Genomic DNA, 21233 nt, shown 5'->3' with positions numbered 1-21233 from the left:
ACATTCCGTTCTACCCTAATTTGAAACCCTGCCCAGACTGCAAATTTCCAGACAGCTGTTTCTCAATCATCCTTCACAAAAACAACAAAGTAGGCAACGAAAAACTAACACCTTTACGGTAAGGAGTTAACATTAAAAATTACTAGAAAGCTCGGTATTCAGAGCAATCCTGAATATGTAGGGCGGCAAACTATTAAAAACAAAGGGAAAAGTTACTAAATAAATGAAGACCACTTACAGCTGAAGGTTCTATTTTTGGCGACCGTGCGATCGTCAACTGTGATGCTCCCAAACTGTAAGGATACCTTTTTAAGAAGCGACACATGGATGTGGCTGACTCAGCACTATTCAACTGGAGAATTGCCTTTGAAATTAAAAAGTACAGAAAATCAACATGGGAGTATCTAATCTTGCAGTAAAGACTACATTTATCTAAAGGGAACACTGAACGGAATAACTTCCTTTTCCAAGGAGGCACATCGAAGACACTAACTTGGGGCGGGTGTGTTCAGGCCCCTTTCCAGGGAACTCTGGTACGCAGCCTCTCCCCATCAGCCCCCAGAACGGAATATTTTGGATGAGTCTGATGCTGTTCTTTAAGGAAGTGGTTTTAAAATTTGTCACTCTTTAAAAGATTTTTAACCGCCACTCCCCCCACCTGGCGAGGAGTGTTGCTCGAAGCAAGCCGAGGGACAGCAAATAGCAGTTGATCAAGCTACACTGTTCTGCAAGGGCTAGGTCTGATTTTGGGCTTTTGAATAGAAAGGAAGGATCACCTTGTTCTTATTTGTTATCACCATGTAATGATCCACTCGTCCAAAGCGAAGGCCGACACAAAGGATCTCAAGTTCGGAGTACCCCGCATCCGGCAAGTTCCCCAGATGTACAAACTGGGTGTGCAACATTTCCGTATTCACCTAATGTAAAGGAAAGGCAGACACACCTATTGGGCAGCGGTTCACAGCCTCGTGTGGCGCAGAGTGGTAAGCGCCAGTATTGCAACCGAAACACTCCCTGCGACCCGGGTTCGATCCCAGCGGAAGCCGGATTCTCTCTGGGCAGCCGGCTCAGGTCGACTCGGCCTCCCGTCCTTCCTTCCGAGGTCGGTGAAATGAGCACCCGGCTTGCTTGCTGGGGAAGGTGACGACTGGGGAAGGCAATGGCAGACCACCCCGCTATAGTCTGCCAAGAAAACGTCGCGAAAGCGGCATCCCCCCAAAGGGTCAGGCGTGACCCGGTGCTTGCAAGGGGACCTTCCACCTTCACTTCCCTTTCCTTAATTAGGTCCGATTGATCCTCCCAATCTGAAGCTGGGACGTTTTCTCTTCCTTTCAAAGACTGCACCTCAGTTTAATGAACAGCCCAACCTATTTTCTACCTTCTTTGGTAGCACATGGCTTCACTCCTTCTTTCAACTCTCTTCTATGATTAAGGCCACTATTGGTCATCACCCAAACTTTATTTTCTAAGTGGTATCGAGAGAGAAGCCTCTCTACATTACACTGCCCACAATAACTTGGTATCACACCCAATTTTCTACTGCCTGTATTGTCAACGTGCAGAACCAATTCTTGGACAACTGCATTTTTAATTGATACTTTTCAAGAACATCGGTTCTTCACAGAATATTGACTGTTTCATAATAAAAAAAAATCTGCTTTGCTATTTTTTTAACCACTTTCTCTATCCCAAGGGCCCAGGCTGAGTAACACAACGCACTGAGGAGCAACGGTTACTTACTTTTGGATTGGCATCTTTAATCATCGCAACAAATACAGCTTCCTATAGAAGAAAGGGCCGAGAAAATTTAGCAAATTAGAAGATGGCATTTACCAATTTACAAACTATCCCTTCATCACCCATCTCCTGCTGGCAATCTCTTTAATTTGCCAACCTTTTCCATACCTTTTCCTAACGCATTTCCCTCTCACCCACCTTCCAATTTTCCTGAACATTTTCTTGGTTACTCCCCAAGAGTACTGCAATGTCCAACTGATGAAAGGAAGCCAGGAAGCCTTGTGTGACAGTAAACACTAATATTAAGGAGCTACTGAAGAATTTTGTACTCTCGTGTTGCTGCAATTCACTAAACCTAGCTACATATTTGGGAGTCATAAGGGAGTTGAGTAACAAATAATCTGCTGGTTCTGCTTTCCTCAACCCAGTATTTTACAAATACGTGGTTTTTCAGATCCCTTTACCCTCTTTTTCTTTCATTTATTCTTACCAGCCATTCACTGACCTCATTTAGATCTTTCAGCTCAGGTGCCAAAGTAATGCAGAGCTGGTTCCTTTCCACCCACATTGGGAAGCAGGTATAAAATTTCACCATGGAATCTGCAGACTTGCGACTTATTTCTATGTATGCCTTTTTAAAAACAAGGAATTTTTATCAGTGGCCTGAAACCAAATGACCTCTTTCTTCCAAAGTTTGGCACTGGGCAGAATAATTAGCCATTCTCAAACATTAATTAATTAATTAAAAAATGGATGGATGAATATATTGTTTTCTATTCAAATGCTCTGTGCAACTTGTTCAGTACCTTCTTATGTGAAGACACAATTAAAATATCTTTAACTTTCCCAAAGGGCTTGGTTAAGTTGGAAACCTCATCCAGAGTTAGGCCGGTCTCAGGGAGACTGGAAATCACCACGACACACATCTCTTCTGCCTCCTGGAAAAACAGAAACTGCATGTCAGAATCTTTCCTGGGGAAACTTAATATTCTCCTGCCACTCGCTCCTCCTCAACTTCCCAGCACCGATGAGAAACCCCGGTTGATATGTTCCCCTGGAATCCTCCCTGGGTGCTGCAAAGACCAGCCTCCATTCACTAGCACTGAGCCCCAGGGCAGAGGAGGGGCAAAAACAGCAACTTTTTTTACCTTTACCATTAAGTGTAAAGAGAGCTAAGACTACAAGGTAGTTAGAAATGAGAAGGAAACAACAGAGGGAGGGAGGCTCAGATTAGTGTAAGATATACAGCTCATTCTGGAGACCTAGTTTTAAAATTAAGGTGAGAGAGACGCACAGTTTCCCTCTTACAAAACGCAATGCTGCAATGCCGAAGTGGACCAACCACAGGCATCTCAATTTCCTATCCACGGGCAGTTCTATGCACAGCTGAAAAAGCGTGCCTGGGGAGGATAATTGTTAATATGTTTTCTACTACAGATTAAGTTTACTATGGTAACTAATCATTTTGGCCAGGTGAAGAGGTTGAATTTAATTGTCCCCTTTTCACGTGTTAATGGTTGCATTGCCTAAGGGAGGAGCTTGCCTGGATTTGTTTTAGTTTCAGTTTCCCTTCTGTGTAGGCTTGCAGAGAATATGCAGCTGAGAGAAATCTCTCCTCTCAGCAAACAGCCTTTAAATATGTTTGTTTTCTGTAAATAAAATTATGTTTATAGAAATGCCTGGTGTGTGACTTTTCTGATCTCTCCTGGGCCAAATGCTTTCTAGCACTCTGCCAACAATAATGGCTTGGCAGCAAGGAACTAAAGCCAGGGCTCCTTGACTCAGTGGGAGTTTCCAGCTGTTTTGAAAATCAAGGAGAGGTGGATACCTTGAGGACAGATTCACCCACTTCAGGATTCTTAACAGCTTCTGATGCATCTGCATTTTTTTTTAAAGAAAGAAAGAAAAAACATAAACAATTTTCGCTGGTTTGTTACTTGGGAGAGCCATCAAGCACCCAGATTCCTCTACATAGCAGGAAGGTGGAGCATTTATCTGTCTCCCCTCCTCCTCCTTTTATAGACCAGTGTTTCTCAACCTTGGCCACTTTAAAAAGTGTGGACTTCAACTCCCAGAATGCCCCAGCCAGCATATGCTGGCTGGGGCATTCTGGGAGCTGAAGTCCACCCATCTTAAAGTGGCCAAGGTTGAAAAACACACTTAAAGAGTTAGGGTTAGGGTTCTCCCTCTCCCTCAGCAAATCATCTGCATGCCCACACACTCCAATACCACCCCAGTCCCTGTTCCCGAGGAGTGGTGCCCCAAACCTCATGCTATCAGTGCGCAGAGCTCAGCCCACCAGAATCTCCAGAACCAGTTGCTTCTGGAGGCTGCTGCTTCTGCCAGCTGCTGAAGGGGATTCTTCTTGCAGCTGGAGAGGCAAACTCATAGCTGTATATTTATGCCTACTGCTGCCCACACTCCTTCCCCCAACGCACGGGGACCCAGGAGGCAGGTACCCCAGGCAGGTACACAGAGAGGGGGCTGACAGAGACAATGCTCTCTGCAGATGGGGACATGGAGAGCAGCAGGTCCTGGAGCTTTGGAGGACCATGCTAAAAAAGCTGGAGAGCTGCGTCCATCCCTGGCGCAGTCATCTGCCCACTCCTGATGTAAGGATACCTGGTGTGTCTGCTGCTTTGCTTGATTCCTTGGCCTTAGATTCTGCAGCCTGGCTAGTTCCCACAGCGTTCTGGCTCTTAAGAGATTCCTTGGATTCTGCTACCTTCTTAACCCTAAGAGGTTCTTTGGCTTCAGAGTCCACCATTTTCTTGGGTTCTGTGACCTTCTTGGACTTCAGAGGTTCCTTGGCCTTGGACTCACCAACTTTCTTATGTTCTGAGACCTTCTTGGACTTTAGAGGTTCCTTGGCCTTGGCATCTATGGTCTTCTTGGCCTTTAAAGGTTCCTTTGCTTTGGGTTCTCCAATTTTCTTGCTCTTCACACATTCTTTGTCCTTGGATTCTACAGCCTTCTTGGTCTTTGGAGTCTCTTTTACCTTGGAGTCTACAGGTTTGGGGGATTCTGCAACCTTTTTCGTCTTTAGAGGATCTTTTGCCTCCTCAGATGATGTGGCATCTGCAGAATCATTTTGTTTTACGGCTGTTGCTGCAGACTTCTTCACATCTGTATTTTTTTTGGGTTTTACAGCTACTTTTGACTCCCCACCCTTTTGAACTTTTCCAAGCTTCTTGGTATCAGTTTTTGCTGTGGTCAGATAAAGCATTTGTTTTTATGGTTACAGAGATTTCTTGGAACAATGCCATTAAATCAGTGTTTTTCAAACTTGGTAGCTTTAAGATTTGTGGACTGGGGAATTCTGGGAGCTGAAGTCCACACACCTTAAAGTTGCCAAGTTTCGAAAATATTGCATTAAATCCATTGATGAATCCATGGTCAGGTAAGATTAAAATATCCACCATAAAAATGCAATGTGTGATACTTCAAAACTGTAACCACTGATACTTGCTTTCATCTCACTAATAACTAACTATAGTTTGCACTAAAAATATTAAAACACGAACATTAGAGCTCTTCTACAAACAACCCTCAGAGTGGACTATCTGTATCTTTCTACTGAGTTGGAAATATCACGCTTAAAATGAAGGCTGAGGGGCCAGGGTTTGGTCTTGGCTACGCTCACAGCTATGCTCAGTCTTAGAAATGCACACCTTCTAAGGGTGGGGGCACCTCAAAACGATCTGAAAGAAGCACTGCAGACCTCAAGTGAGCACTCCTCCGCTAATTAAATCCAGCTTTCATGTGAGCCTGAAAAAAAGTTGTTGTTGTTTTAAAGAGCTGACTGGTACTCCAGCTCTTAAAGCAGCAGCACCTATTTTCTGGTGCACGTGGTGGCCTGAGAAAAGGTGGGCCGCTCCTATACAGTCCAAAGCCCTTCTTCAGAACTTTCAAAGTGCGCCCAGCCCTAATGCGTGCCTTATCGTGATCACGCTGGGCTGCTGCACTTTGCTCTCCACTTGCCTTTGAAGAGTGCTGAGAAATTAAACTGCCACAAATGGGACTGGACTGGCCAGAGGACCAAATATACAGTATTTGGCAACTGAGTGAAACTAGCTAAAAGGTTTCCCTTTGCTTGTTTAATGGACACCCCTTCTCCTCATTAGTCTGATAAAGGGAGGATCTGATGTATAAAGGTTTTAAAGCAAATAACCATGTCAGGCATGTCTGAATCCAGTCACTGACTGATTACATGCCATCAAGTTGGGACTGTCTTTAGTGACCACATAGACGTATTTTCTCCAGGACAATCAATTCATACCAACAACAAAATAATCAAAAAGTGAGCAAAATGAACTTTGGTTCTGCAAATTTTGGCTACTCTGTATTTATTTGAAAAGCCTATCCTCTACCGCTAATAGTATAAGTCAGCGCTCTGCCAGATCTGCCTCCCCCAAGAACATTTTTCCCCCAATCTCTGTGCAGCCCCCTTTTGTTTCAGCACATTCCCATCCAGCAGCCGCAAGTCACCAAGTTGTTTGGTTTGGGTTCAGAAAAGTATCAGATACACGTCTCTAATTCTGGGTTGAAAACTCAGGAGAAAACACACACACAGAACATCGAAAAAATGAAAAACTCACCAGCAGAAGGCATAGGAGAAACCATTTTTACCACAGATGCAATTTGCTCCTTCCTAAGGAGAGAAGAAGACAACAGCTGAATTCATTTCCATTCACCCTCCTGGAAGCAGATGTCAAAAAGCTGATATAGAGCATTTGAGAGCCCGGAGTTAATTGGACAAATTAAGTAAGGAAGGATGCTAATGGTCTTACTTCATACTCAGGGAAGAATCCTTGACATTCTGTGCAACCTTTTTCTCATTTCCTTTACTCTGAAAATAAAAGGAAGTAATTTTTATGCTCTGCAAAACAATACAGCAGCTTGTTTTATATTTAATAATACAGTATTTTGGGAATATGCCCCTTTACTTCTGTCAAAGCAAAACAATCAAACAAAAAAGTATTTCACCCATTCGTTTATACTTCTGTCAAAGCAAAACAATCAAACAAAAAAGTATTTCACCCATTCATTTATTCTGTGGGAAATCAAAGAGCAATCCTTGGATTTCTGACAGCTGAACCAAAGTATTTCTATACCACGCTGCGCTGTAATGCAGCAGCCCCGTGTGATGTTTACCCTGAAGCAGGATCTGGTATCTCTGGTTCCCTGCCCACCCTCTTCCAGTCAGGTACCAGAAACCAAGAACAAACATTCTTTCGAATCCTGGTTTGGTCAGAGTAACGTAAGCCAGAAGTCCTGGCCCACCTGATTTGGTACAGAGACACTGAGTGAAGCCATCTGGAGACACCAACCATGCCTGTGCCTGCCAGTTTTATATGCCCACAAACCAAATAGCCAGTCTGGGTTCTAGTCCAGCTGAAGGAACCGCCCCTGCAGGAAAACCTGAGCAAGTGGGAAATGCATAAAGGTTTCAGTAAATACAGACAGGATGTGAGCAATGTGGCCAGAGCAAAAGCAGCAGTTGCATGCCAGGAAGGTGGACTAAGAAGATTCTGCATTTTTTTAATGTTAGACTCTGAAAAGACAAAGAGGAACTAAGGCATGCCCAAGTGAGATTTCACGAAGTCCATTCTTAGCTCCATCAGGTAAAGTTCACAACTGTCTGACAGAGGGACGTACGTGGGTCCTAAAACGTGCCTGTGGAGGGCAACGCGCTGGTAGATTTAAAATGGTTCGGGAGAAAGAGTATCATACTTCCCAGGAACCAAATGTGCGATTAAATTTTTGACCAAGTAAAACAATTGTTTGGGTTGCAGTAATTGGAAGAATTATGGTATCTCGAGGCACATGCAGATTTGCACATGGAGGTGAATTTCCTGGGTCTGGCTTTGACAATAAAGGCCAAAGGAACCCTTCCAGCATTCACAGCTGTCTCACCACAACAGATGATTTGCCAACAGGTGCTGCTGCTCGCAGACAAGTCATCTGATCCCCATCACCAAAATTCTGGTCTCCCAGTTACTTATTGCAATGTGTTGTATGTGCAGCTCTCGTTGAAACCTGTTGGGAACCTTCATTAAGTACAGGTAGTCCGCACTTAATGATGGTAATTGGGACCGGAGTTTCCATCGCTAAGCAATGCAGTCATAAAGCAAGATGTCATGTGATCGCATCGCTTAGCAAGGGCAATCCCCTTAAGCGAATTTTACCAGTTGTTAGCCAAGCACCCACACTGATCCAAGCCATTCCAGGCTTGGTCCCACCCAGCCCCGAGCCTCAGTAAGGTAAGGGACTGCCTCCAACTCCCCCCACCCGCCTATCTCCCCCCCATCTCTGCCCTTTCGGCTGCCCTGTACCCTGCCTTGCAGGGCAGCAAGCAGCCCCAGAATCATGTGGCTCCGAGGCTGCTTGCCACGCCCCAGGAAGCCGCAGCCACCCCAGCCGAGTCCCAGCCACAGTCGCCCTTGCCCCCCTGCCCCCTGAGCCCCCTGCCCTCCACTGCCTGGGCTGGGCTGGCTTTGGGTGCAGAAAAAGAAAAAAAAAGTTAAAGACAGTCCCTTTGCAAAGAGCTTCTGGGTGGGGCTGAGTTAGCTTCATGTTCCAAAAAGGGGGGGGAAAGGCTTTGTGCAGGGCACCAAAAAGGTATAGGTGTGGGGGGGAGATAGGTGAATGGGGGGAGCTGCAGTGCCCCTGTGGTCACGTGGACAGGCTACCAAGCCCCTGAATTTGGATCACATGACTGCAGGGGTGCTGCAGCAGCCATAACTTCAGGCACCAGCTGTAAGTCACTTTTTTCAGCGTGTTTGTAACTTCAAAGTCACTGAATGAATGGTCGTTAAGCGAGGACTACCTGTAAAGAATGCAGCCATCCTCATATCAGCCCAGTTTCTAAATGGCTTCAGTGGCTGCCGGCTCACCCCCAGGGGGCTGACCCCTATCCAGACTCCAGACCCACGCAACCCCGACAACTTTTAAGGTTGTCTGCTGTGGCCCTTTCCACCCGCCTCTTCCCTCAACAACGGAGAATGCTTTCTGGTCATGACGCCTTGCTAGCTTCTAGGCCAGGGGTCCTCCAGATGTTGCCATATTTGGAAGGTTGGTGGGAGTGATAAGTCAGCAACATGTTCTCTGTTTCAGAGGAAACCATTTTAATTGCTCAGGTGTTTAATATGTTGTCAATTGCCACGGGTATGTTTTACCACAGCTGTTATTCTGGCAGGGCTTTGTTCTTATGTCTGTCCAATTGCCTTGCTATGAAAGCAGAATTAAAGTCAACGGAGAAATACTCTGAACAAAGAAATGTGCCCACAAACCTTTCCTTTCCACCACAGGTCTCTGCTCACCTGACTGGAAGCAGCTTTGGGTTTTTCCGCCACACTTATTTTCACACGCTTGCCATTAACTAGGACAGGAACTGTTTCACCGTATTTGACAGCTGCTATTACGGCTTCCTTATAGTTCATTTCAAGGTAAGCCTAAACAAAAGAGAACGTTTCGTATTTAAAATCTTGCTGATATTTTATTCCAGTTACATTCTATGCAAACAATTAACAGAAATGACTAGATAATTAAAATGCAGTACACAAACGTTAAAGACAAATTAAAATTAGTATTGTTTATCATTAAACTTATGAGGATGCTCAGCAATCTGTGACAACACTGAAGGAGAACTTGGGGAGTCAAGTTAAAAGAAACATAAAATAAGTAAAATATAAAACTAGTATCTAAGACATTAGAACTGTAACAAGGGCAACTAAAAAGAGTAACAATCAGCAATTAAATGTCTGTTTTACAAGGTGTATTTTAAGGCTGTTTACAAAGCCAGTAAAAGGGAGGGGCATCTCTCAGCTCAGCTCAGTAAGGAGAGCCTTCTTTAACTGGCAGTGCTGCTTTTAGGTATCTTATTTAAGCCCACAACTGCCAATGAGAAGCTGATGGGACAGCATTTCCGGGAAAGGAACAAAAAACTGGTTTTCCAACCCCTCACTGCATATCCTCACCAAGTGTGACTGTTTTGCTCAGTCCATTAAAAATCACAACAGCTCTACTGTAGTTTAAAGAACGGCTACCTGACGCGCACGTAGCAGAGGAAAAAGGCAGGTTCCGTGAATGCGCACATGTGACCAATTAAAGAACAACAGTCACAGCTAAGCAATCTATCATCATGTTTGGGGTCTCTGTGGCATTGTTCGTACCGTTAGCAGGGAATGCTATGTGTGGCATAAGTACAGCTAAGACTGGTATCCTACTCCATGTCTTTTCCATCTTACTAAAAGCCTTGATTGACCAAAACCATGATGGGTGGTGGATGTCATCATCACTGGGCCCATCTGGTGATGACCACAACATCTGGAAGATGGCAACTTGGAAGGTTAGAGGAGTATATGGTAAAGAACAAGAATTAACAAATGAAGTGGCAGAAAGTAATAGGAAGGGGAAGCCTCTAGGTCTGAATTAAGGCGGGGTGATCGCATGAGGAGTTGAATCTTGATGCCATTTAGGGGGTCTGTATGAAAGCAGAAACATACAACGGGCGATAGCTATCCATTCTGCTCCTGTGAATTGAGACAGTGGAAGAACCAGATGAAAAACCGGGTAACAACTCTGAAAGAACACAATCCGGGGGGGGGGGGAAATGCGAGATGACATGAATGGATGGGTGGGGAGGAGATTAGAGAAGGAAGGGCTAAAACAGTGCTTCCCAAACCTTTTCTTTCGTTACCCAAAACCGCTTATCAGAATGTACCCAATGTAGGTAAAACACTTTAAGTCACTTTAATGGGCTCATGTGTCATTACCCAAAGAAAAAGCACTTTTACCCAGTTTTGGGTAATTTACTCAGGTTTGGGAAGCACAGGGCTAAAGAATTCAGGGACCCCAAAATGAATGGGAATATTGAAAGGCGAGTATCGTCATAGAAAAAAGTATGTGGTTTCAAATATGCACTTCAAGCATAAATCTGTTCATGTGTACACACAGCAGACGAACGAATCGAAAGGCATGACTGATTTTACTGTTTACGGAAAGACTGAGAGAATTAGTAAAAGATAAAATCATTCAGTGATGCAGTATGATGAGAGGTTCAGAATTTAGGAGAGACTATTTTTTGGTAGTGCCAAGATGGATCTTGGGAAACAGTGGAGATGGGAGAAGTATTAGAAAACAGATGAATCTCCCCACAGAACAAACAGAAGGTAGAAGCTGCTTGGAACAAAGTGATGATGCTACAGCATCACAGGAATATGTGGAATTATGCAACTGAGAAGTACGAAAAAGGATGCTTGGTGAAAAGATGAAATGAAGGAGCTGTGGATGAGAAGTATGTGCGTAACAGAAAGATTACTGCAAAAAGTGAGGATCAAAGATACTGAAAAGTGTGTGTAGAGGCAAAAAGAAAGTTACAAAAGAAGCAGTGAAGGAAAGCAAGGAACAATTAAGATCGAAAGGGGCAGAGAAATCCAAAGCACTTTTGCTGGAAATTAAAAGAAAAGAAACCATTTTGGAAAGGGGTGAAGAGGCTAAACAAATGCCTCCAGCAAAGTGAATGGAATTAAAACTAAAACTGAGAAAATGATTTGGGGTCATCTATATGGGACTAATACAGATATATCAAAGAGTGGAATTGAAATGAATGTTCATGTCCAAGAAAAAAAGATTACAAGGATGTCAAAAATGCTGGGGAAATGTTAAAAAATAGTAAGGTTGCAGAGAAATATTAAAATATGGATGTGGTTTGTTTATGTGTATGCCTGACAAATTGGAAAAATGCTGCACAAACTTCCCCTACTCAAAGGGAAAGATGGCTAGAGGGAATACAGAATCACAGAATTGTAACCAAAAGGATCAAGAGGCGACAATGAGAGGGGTTGGGAAGTGAACACCGTTGCATACTGAGCAGGAGGTTCACAAAAACTCTTCAGCAGGTAACTGAGAAATGTATGGATGTGAGGAAGAATGTATTGTCATGAGTACGGATGGTGAGCAGGAGGGGGCCCCTATCCGGGGGGGGGGGGAACGCATGTGTGGTTTAGAGGCTTTGGACTGTCCTTCAAAGAAACCCGGAACAGACCCACCTTGAGTTTGGGGGTTTATCTGTCTGGGTTTTCCCACACTCCTTCAGTTTGGTAGGATTTTCTGTCTACGATAGCAGTTAAATAGAACACCAGAGACTTTCTCCTCATCTCGGTGTGGTCCTTGCTTAGTCAGGACACACTGTATACTTGTTAAGTTAGAGAAAGTGTTGAATGAAGTGAATAGGTTTGAATAATGGAACGTCTTGCGTAAGTATGTAGTTGAAGGTGGGCTGCTGAATACATTAACAGCAAGACAGGATGGAAGTAAAGGATGCGTGACGACCCTCCGAAGTATTCATGGATGAACATAAAAGGATGCTTCTGATGGTTGCAGAGGTGCTCTGGCTGGAGACATTAATGGGTGGGTACTTTTGTATGCACTATGGCCTGAGAATTCAAGTGATTTGCAGCAAATGTCAGATTTATGAAGCAATGAGATGTGCAGATTTGAAAATTAATGCATTGAAGACCAAGGACAGAGAACATGAAACAATAATTGCAACTTATACACGAATGGCCAGAGCAAATAAATGAATTTGTGTGGCTAAGTATAATGTTTCCTAAAGAAAATGGAAACATTTTAGACATGCAAATCTGAATAGAAAGACAGGAGGCAGCAGTTGGTCTGTTGAGAGGAATGAATGAATGAATGATGGCTGTGTATGAGAACCTGCTTCTGTCCTTGATATAACATGGAGATGAGAGTGGCTTATGCATGGAGAAATATAAAAGTAAGTTGAGTGCAGCAGGAATGGGCCATTTAAGAAATGTGTGCGAGAGAGGATCAAGCATGAGACAGTGCTGAAGAAATGCGGATTAAATACAAATGTGAATGACCATGTAGAACAAATATATTGGGGAAGATCAGTCATACGGACCAAATGAGGGAAAACAAACTTATTTGCAAATAACAAGGAAGGAAAACGAAGACTAAGAAAATGGTGACTGGATGGAGCTCATGAGATCTTTAAAAAGGGAGGTAAGATGGCTAAAGAACAAAGGGAACGTGTGCCACGGTGGGAGAATATGGTGAAAACAAGGATGCTTTGTATGGACAGAAAGATGTATAGTAAATGGGGTTGGCATAAACTAGAATTAGCTGTCTTTCCTGCTTCATCATCTTCATTTGGGGGGGGGGGAGCTATTTCTTACCTCTTTTTTGCACTTTGCATAACATGGCTTACCCTGAAAGTGGACAGCCTACTGGCTACGATGTATGCAACAAACAGAAAACTAACCTTGTATTTTCCTGTGGTACTGCAGGCCATTCAAACATACCCACACTCTACTGTGACTTTGCAAAAAAAAAAAAAAAGTGCAATTCACCAAAATAAGCATATCAGAAATTTAAGAAGCTGCTTACCTCATTCTTACAGCGGTCAACTAGGATGTCACTAACTTTTCCAAAAGGCTGAACTATTTTCTTAATGTCATGATCTGTAAAACCATCATCTGGTAAATCAGATATTTGAAGAACAGTCCCCAAACTCCTGGCTTTACTAGTCCAAAACTGCAAATGAATTTTTTTTTTTCAGAAAAGTTGAAATGATTTCTCACATTCACTCTCTCATATACAAATACAACACACACAATAAAAAAAAAAAAGCTAAGAGCATATAGCCAACTTTTAATTAATTAATTGATTGATTGATTGATTAATTAATTAATAAGAGACAAATAGCAGGGCAACAATGGTTAAAATCTACAAGGCACGTCCCTTAAGAATGCACCGAAAGAATCTCAGACGTTGTTCGTCTCACCACGTTCCCATCACCGGGACTTCACGCAACCTAACATCCTACTTGTTTGTTAGTGGATCAGGTCTTTGGGGCAAGGAGCGGGTTCAACGAACTACTGCCCCCGCCCACGTGGCCCCCTGGAGCCCCTCCAAGAGCTGTCATCAAATTGCCATCTCTAACCTGGAAGAGGAGGGAAGTTGCTGCACATGCGGTGAGTCATCCTATTAGCCACTGGAATGAATTTAGTTTCATTTCAATTGTCAATCAGGTTTGATCTGGTCCCACCTAGGTTTTAGAACAAAACTCACAGCATGCCACTAATCAGGAGGGGCCCCAGCCCAGCAAAAGCTGCCAAATGTGGCTCTAGCTATGGAAATCTGACTCCCCCTCAGCACTTGCACAGGGAAAGGCACAACCCGGAACGGACAGCCTCCCTGCGATCACGTTCAGACGAAACCTCCTCGCAGAATGCAGACGACCTACCTTACTGAAAAGGACCTCTGGTTCGTCCACTGGTGCTCCCGAAGGCAGTTTCTTACATTTTCCCTCCGCTACAACCCCTTCTTTGCTGGACCCCTCGGCAGCCTCGGCAACTTTAGTTTTGTTCTCAGCGGAGGGGTAACGGGGAAGCCCCTCTCTCTTGTACGGCTTTGGTGGAATCGTAGGATTTCCGGTCTTCACCTCTCCGAAGCTGGGTGATGTTCTTCGTGCCCCTGAGGGCCCCTGGCTGAATGCTTCTTTGTGAAAGCGTTCAACAAAGCGGGGCCCCAAGCATTTCACCACCACCTCCAAGGCCTTATCTGGGGGAAGAAAAGAAGGCACAATGCTTTTAAGAGGATTCACTGGTCTTGTCTATCCTAAATAGCAGGACGCCTCATCTCAGACAAAGCAAGTGGTCCCCAAAATTAAAAGAACTCATTAAATTTTTAGAAACAAAAAGACAAACACATACAATAAAATAGTAGAAAAGTAACCTAAACAACGGTTTTAAGCACTGAGGAAAAGACACACATTTTTGGAATTAACATAAATTGTACTAAAGATAGTGCAGGCTTTGGGGGGGCAGGGGAAGCTGAAGCTGCAGCTCACCGCCCTCTTGAGAGTCACTAGCTAAAAAAAGGGATATGGACAAATGAGCAAAAACTTCCAGGGGCCCAGACATAACCTGCTCCATTATGCTGAACGCTTTCTGGTCTGACATCCTTACAAGTCACCCTTCTGTAAAATTAAAATGTACAACATGGCCAGCCTGGGTCCCGTGAACAGAAATGTTTTAAGAGCTTTTCAAAACTTCTAGGGGTGGACTCCTGATTAACTCAAGGGGAGGAGATTCCAGAAAATAAGAAGCTTAATGGGAAACCACCCTAAAAGTGAGGTGGCAACTGTACATGAGGAAAACCTAATCAACTCTGACTGCACGAGAGAGCTGTTACACAGGAGCATGAACTGTAATCAATTAAATGATTGGTTTAAATTGCTCAGCACCAGCAGTTTAAACCAATGCTGCTCCTGAAGGTATAACCGAAGTAGAGATGGGAGAGAAATCCAGGACCCGTTAGATTCACCAACAATACAATTAATGGTGTCGTGCTGAAGGTGGTGGCCTAGAAACCAGGAGACAGTGAGTTCTAGTCCTGCCTTGCGCATGAAAGCCGCTGGGTGACTTTGGGCCGGGCACTCTCTCGCTCAGCCCAACCCACCTCATAGGGTTGTTGTGGTGGGGAAAAGAGGAGGCAGGAGCATGAAGTATATTCACTGTCTTGAACTATATATAAAAAAGGCAGGATATAATGATAGCAACAACAACAACAACACAACAAATACAGGAGCCATCCTTTTGCCCCATGAAATTGGAACTATCACTTAGCAGCAGGAAAACTCTAAAGTAAAACGACTGAGACGGATGGTCAGACCATCAATATTTCTAGTTAATGAAAAAATTATACCTGGAATATATCAGCATTCCTCAATATGCACTGATGTCACCTCCCATATTCTCAACCAGCATTGATAGGAAATTATGGGAGCTGGGGTTTTACACATCTGGAAATCAATTTATTTAGAAAAGCTGGAATAGCCCTCTACAGTATATCCCACTGGTGGGTCCGCAGGGTTACTGCAAATGGCCCGTGTGTGCGTGTCTGTGCGTGTCTGTGTGTGTGTGTCTGTCTGTCTGTGTAAGGGGAAAATGTCATTAGATGGTCAAATCTCATGAATTGGTGTCCTCACTCAAAATCTCATGAAATTAGACGGGAATGCTAAAATCTCATGTGATCTGATGATCTCACAATATTTTTCCACTTAAAAATACTCCAGATTTTAAACATTAATTTTATTTGACTCTGAAGTTTTATGTATGCTCAAAGGACCACGATAGTATTTGGATGGTGACACAGTGGTCTCCCTAAATGAAAAGTGAGAAACACTTCCCAAGGAAGAGGCTAGGCATATTAATCCATTCAGAGTGAGACAGACAGACCTGGACCCTTGAAATCTGCTATTCTGCGAAGAATGATAAAGACCTCCAGCTTTCAAGTTAATGGAGAAAGCTGAAGAGCAGTTCTTTCCTACGAAAGGAGCCAACATCAAGGGTGAAAGCTGACCATGGGCCACGCTCTCCCTGGCACTGCCCTGAACTTGGCTGCCTGTTCCACAATGCCACCAGCCCTGGAACATCTAAGCCTTGATGTCTGTCTGTTTCTTTTTATTTGTTTAATCAAGTTATACGGCTGCCCACCCTCCAGAGTGATTCTGGGCAGCTAACAAGACATTAAAAACCAGAATCAATAAAAGAAGTAAAATTAAGAAAAAACATGCAATCCAACTGTTGAGATCACATCATACCATCTCCCAAGACAGGCACATCTAACATTCCAGCCTGGAAAACAGTCTTTAATGCATTACGAAAGGTTAGCAGGATCAGGACCAAGTTAATCTGGTTGGGGGAATCGTTTCAGAGGGTGGCCACTGCCCCCCAGAAAAGGCATGCTTCCCAGGTCTAGTCAGATGTCACTGGGAAGGGCCAGGACATGCCCAGCCTGGAAAAGTGTGTGGAAAGGGATGATCTAACTAGGCACAGGCAGTCCCGCAAATAACTCAGCCCTGCCACGTAGCGCTTGGCACCTTGCACTGTACCCGGCAGCCTGCTGGGAGCCAGCGCAGCTCATGAAGTAGTGGGCATGTACCCACGCCACTGCATTCTGGACTAACTGTAGCTTCCAGGCGGTCTTCAAGAAAAGCTTCCTGTAGTAAACCAGCAAGGAGATGGCTAAGGAAAAAGCAACTGTGCTTCCCCCTGTGCCCGTACCCGAACTGTTCAGTAAAGTTTTTGGGCTCTCCAAGTTATTGTGTGTCCATTTCCACTTACTGTTTTTAGTATACCAAGTGTTTTTTTAAATAAATACTCTAAAAACCTGCAATGGAAATGATTGCCGAAGAAGGCCAGCAAGCAATTCAGTGTCATTTCCCCACTCCTAATGTGCATTCTCTCTTTTAAAACGAGCACTTCTGTTAGCCAAATTTAAAAAGGGATGAATCTGGCTGCCTGAAAGCAAGCATCTATAAATACCTATCTTACCTGGAGATCTAATGAATCTTCTGGACCCTCTCTCTCTGCTGGAAGATCTTCGAAACCATGAACTGGAGTTATGAGGTCGCCATGGAGACCTTGACCTGTGTCTGAAATTAAACAGCTGTCTTGGACTGCGACTTCTTTGCCTGCTGGATCTGTGCCTGGGACTCCTGGATCGTGACCGAGTCCGACGCCTGGCGTGCCCAGAACTGGAGCGTCGTGAACGCTTGGGGCTAACGCTGGCAGAACGACGCCTGAGTATATTGTTTTCATTTCTGTCACCCTCACGTCTATGGACAAGAGAGACAGAAAAATTATACACGTTACCTACTGTTTCTGGTTTAACGTGAAACTACCTTAATACACGTGGTCCTCACTTAACATCCATTCGTTCACGCCCATTCGAAATTACAGTGCCCTGAACGAAGGGGCTTACGACCAGTCCTCGAAGTTCCAGCTGCTACAGAACCTTCACCGTCACATGAACAAAATTCGGGCCAACCTGCATTTACAACCACCTTCTGGCCACCCACCTAGTACCCGCTGCCACCAGCTGCCCCCACCGACCAGCCCTGCCCATCACACCGCCCACCACACCACTACTGTACCAGCCGGGGCCTTCTTCACACTGCCTTCTTTCACACTGGTGCCACTAGGGCTTCTCTCACGCCCTTGCGAGGGCCTCCAGTTTTTCAAGGCAGGCGTGTGAAAGAAGGCCCTAGCTGCACTGGTGCGAAAGAAGGACCTTCTAGGCAGGTCCTTCCTTCACAAAAGGCCCTGGCTGGCATATAAACAGAGGTCCTGACTGGCATGTAAACGGAGGCCCTGGCTGGGGCACGGAAGAAACCCCGGCAGCACCACAGTGAAAGGAGGTGGCGTGAAGGTCCCGTATGGTAGTGGCACACAGTGCAGCAGCAGGCAGGGCTGGGCAGCAGGGGCAGCTGGTGGCAGAGTGTAGGCCAAAAGGGCAGAGACGGGGTGGGGGGGAATAGGTGGTTGGGGGAGTTGAAGCCAGGAATGGCTTGGATCGGGGTTGGTCCATGGCTAACAACTGGTGGGATTTGGATAACAGCGGCAATGGGGAGTGCCGAGATTGCCGTCACTAAGCGACACGGTCATGTGACGTGCTTTGCAACCGCATCACTTAGCTACAGAAATTCCAGTTGCAACTGCCATCATAACTTGAGGACTACCTGTATGTGGGGTTTGTGCCCCTGGCAGAAACTTTAAATGTTAAGTTATAACACAGAGTTATTGAAAGGGTTCATTTAGAAGAATCTGAACATTTTCTTCCTTAAAATGACTGATATCTCTTATAGAATATAGAGGCTCTCACTTATTTATCGGGAATCTGGATTCTATCTCAAGCATTTCCAGTGAGATTCACAATACAGGTAGTCCTTGCTTAACAACAACAATTGGGACTAACGGCTCCATAGCTAAGTGACACGGTCAGTAAGTGAGACACGGTGGACTTACAATCTCACTTCTGCCACAGTTGTTTAAGCAAGTCATCGTGGGTTGCTAAGCAAGACTTCACATGACCATCACTTGCAATTTTTCTACCAGCTTTACTGACTCTGCTTGTCAGAAGCTGACTGGAAAGTACGAAAATGGGGATCATGTGACCGCAGGATGCTGCAACAGTCATAAAGGCCTGCCGCTTGCAAAGCGCCCAAATCTCAATCACGTGACTACAGGGACTCTGCAATGGTCATGAAGTTACTTTTTCAGTACTGCTGTATCTTTGAACGGTCACTGAACAGGGCAGTCATTAAGCCTGTAGCTATAAAAAGACATGGACCTAGTGATTCTAGAAAACACTAAAAATCAGAGTAAAAGGAAACAAATAATAAGGTTGCCACTGAAGTTGGCACTATTTGACAATGATAACCCTGACCCTAACCCTAACCCTAATGATGATTAAAAAGCCTGCATATGTCTATGGCTAAAACAGGGTTCAGCCAAAACCTTTCAGTTTTATTTACAGACACTGACTGCCATTCTGAACACGCAAGAGAAACGCATGGAATTCTCCACATATCAAAACGGTAGTTACTGTATGTCATTACTTCTCCAAAAACTACAGTCTATAGCTAAGACAGACAAGGAACAAAAGGCAGATCCTACTCTATGCACACTTTTGCAACCTTTTCTGGTAACAACTGCCACGCAACCACTATGATTTCCAGGCCTCTATAATTCTTTTCATTAATATGCTATAATTCACTAAAATGTCTTTGGGAATAAGCAAGAAAGAAGACTATCACATCCCAAAAGGTGTTACATAAATGAAACATAGTTTAAGCTACCTTTTTGACGATGAATGGGATTCTGGATTCCAGTCAGGATATCTATTTCAAGAACAAAACTGTTAATACGAGAAACTTGGAAGCTTTTATATTATTTTCCTGAAAACATACTAACTTGAAATGAAATGACCCTTCAAGTCTGCCTGGCTGTGTTTTCTACAAGTTCCCCGTTGCAGGCACGCTGAACTTCAGAAAGCTGTAGCCACAGTTCCAAACTATTTGCCCAGATCCTATAGAACTGTTTGACCCTGGGCTGAGAATTTGAACTCATTCTTTCCTATCGTTCCTACAGCTACAGGCCGGCACCTTGGCAAAATCCAGATCCACGTTTTCCAAGGTCTGATTTAACTTGACAGTACTTGTCCACAGCCGGGCCGTGAACCCCCGGCTGACACATGGCCGTAAATCGCCCCAGGCGCTAGAGGGCTTCTCTCTTGCTCGGTCTCGTAACGTCCCGTTAAATGCATGAAACAACTGCCCAAAGAATGGAACAAACCCTTTCAGAGGGATCATGCTGCACAATGAGAAGTTCCAATGAATTTGTTTCAAAAATAACGCAGGAGCAACGATGCAGAGATTCCGCGGTAGAAGTAATGGCTTGCTTTATTCAGGTATTAATTGAAATGACCGTATTAAAAAAGATGAGCACCCACATCCTCCATAAATTTAGAGAAAGCAATTAACATGGAACATTCTGCCCCCGGAGCGGAGACAGGCCCCTTCGCTCCCGGACTTCCGGAAGAACCCAAAAACCTGGTTCTGCCGCCTCGCCTGGGGTGGGGGGGGCACCAGTTCTTCTTGGGGGTGGCTCGTGCCATAGATCTCTCCCCGACAAACAAGACCTGCGCTGCTTGGACTTTACATTTCCTACTGTATCTTTTATTTTATTCTATTTTATAGAGTATTTATATTGTAATATATGTGTTTTAACTTTGATTGTAAACCACCCAGAGTCCCCTTTTCGGGGGAGATGGGCAGTGATGGAAATTTGAAATATAAACAAACAAACAAACAACTCTTACTGTTGGCGCAGCTGGCGGCAGCTTTCAAGGTGCGTAGTGGAATTCTGATGCTGAAGCCAATCCTACGGAGAACAAGCAGCCACAAGTCAAGGCTAGGCCAGGTACCGGGGTTATCATTGATCGCTACATTTACACCCCACCTTTCTCCAAGGTCAAGGCAGCACAGAGAGATCTGTCCTGCCTCCCTCCACGTTTGTTCTCATAGCAACCCTGTGACTCGTGCTCAGTTCGTCCAAAATCCAGGAAGCCTCCCATTTCTTCTATGAATGTGAGAAAGCAGACTAGGATACCCATGTTGGAAAGCCACTGTATCAACCTCTGAAGAGCGTGGCATTCTCTGCTGATTTCAGCCTGCCAAGCATATCACAGCTCAATTATATGCCACATAAGAAACAGCACTCGTGGTCTGCCAAATACGTAGCCTGCAATTTTATGCAGGCTCAAAAAAATCAGTGTATTAATAGAAACAGTGCAACTGTCAGAGGGAGGAAAAGGAGAACAGGCGCTGCTGTCCTCAGTATGCATTCTGGTACCCTGGATAGGTGCAGCAGTGCCTAGGGCTTGCTGGGATGAGTGGAAAAGTGGGGAAAAGGTAGCATTTTGAGCAAACTGAAGATGTGGCATGTCTCCTGGGCTACCAAGAGCACACTACCCTGACTCACCGACTTCTCTGAAGTCCCAGGAAATATTAGTTTCTGTGTTCCATCGTGACTATCAATAGCAAGCATCTTACTATCAATTCATCCGAATCACCGTTTGCATAAAAAGGTCCAGAGTCCTCCTTTCTGACTGTCCCAGAA

At 44.5% G+C, this 21233-nt stretch overlaps 2 protein-coding genes across 3 annotated transcripts in view; one reads left to right on the top strand and one right to left on the bottom strand.

The window, feature by feature from the left end:
- Positions 1-21233, top strand: part of PAIP2B (poly(A) binding protein interacting protein 2B) — a 178146-nt gene that overhangs the window by 105444 nt on the left and 51469 nt on the right. The window lies entirely within an intron of this gene.
- ZNF638 (zinc finger protein 638) overlaps positions 1-21233 on the bottom strand; it is a 43164-nt gene that overhangs the window by 12480 nt on the left and 9451 nt on the right. For both annotated transcript variants that reach the window (XM_063310522.1, XM_063310523.1), the window contains 15 exons: positions 20434-20495; positions 19412-19453; positions 17106-17389; positions 14012-14328; positions 13153-13299; positions 9060-9191; positions 6528-6586; positions 6336-6388; positions 4360-4944; positions 3566-3615; positions 2544-2675; positions 2243-2368; positions 1741-1782; positions 777-917; positions 239-364 (listed from right to left, as the gene is read on the bottom strand). In XM_063310522.1, the coding sequence (XP_063166592.1) occupies positions 239-364; positions 777-917; positions 1741-1782; positions 2243-2368; positions 2544-2675; positions 3566-3615; positions 4360-4944; positions 6336-6388; positions 6528-6586; positions 9060-9191; positions 13153-13299; positions 14012-14328; positions 17106-17389; positions 19412-19453; positions 20434-20495 (2298 nt within the window). The remainder of the gene's footprint in view (positions 1-238; positions 365-776; positions 918-1740; positions 1783-2242; positions 2369-2543; positions 2676-3565; positions 3616-4359; positions 4945-6335; positions 6389-6527; positions 6587-9059; positions 9192-13152; positions 13300-14011; positions 14329-17105; positions 17390-19411; positions 19454-20433; positions 20496-21233) is intronic.

Source organism: Candoia aspera, chromosome 8, assembly GCF_035149785.1.
Source record: "Candoia aspera isolate rCanAsp1 chromosome 8, rCanAsp1.hap2, whole genome shotgun sequence".
NCBI classification, from domain to species: Eukaryota; Metazoa; Chordata; class Lepidosauria; order Squamata; family Boidae; genus Candoia; species Candoia aspera.
Note: the sequence above shows the minus strand (reverse complement) of the source record. Positions and strands in the feature narration are given on the sequence as shown.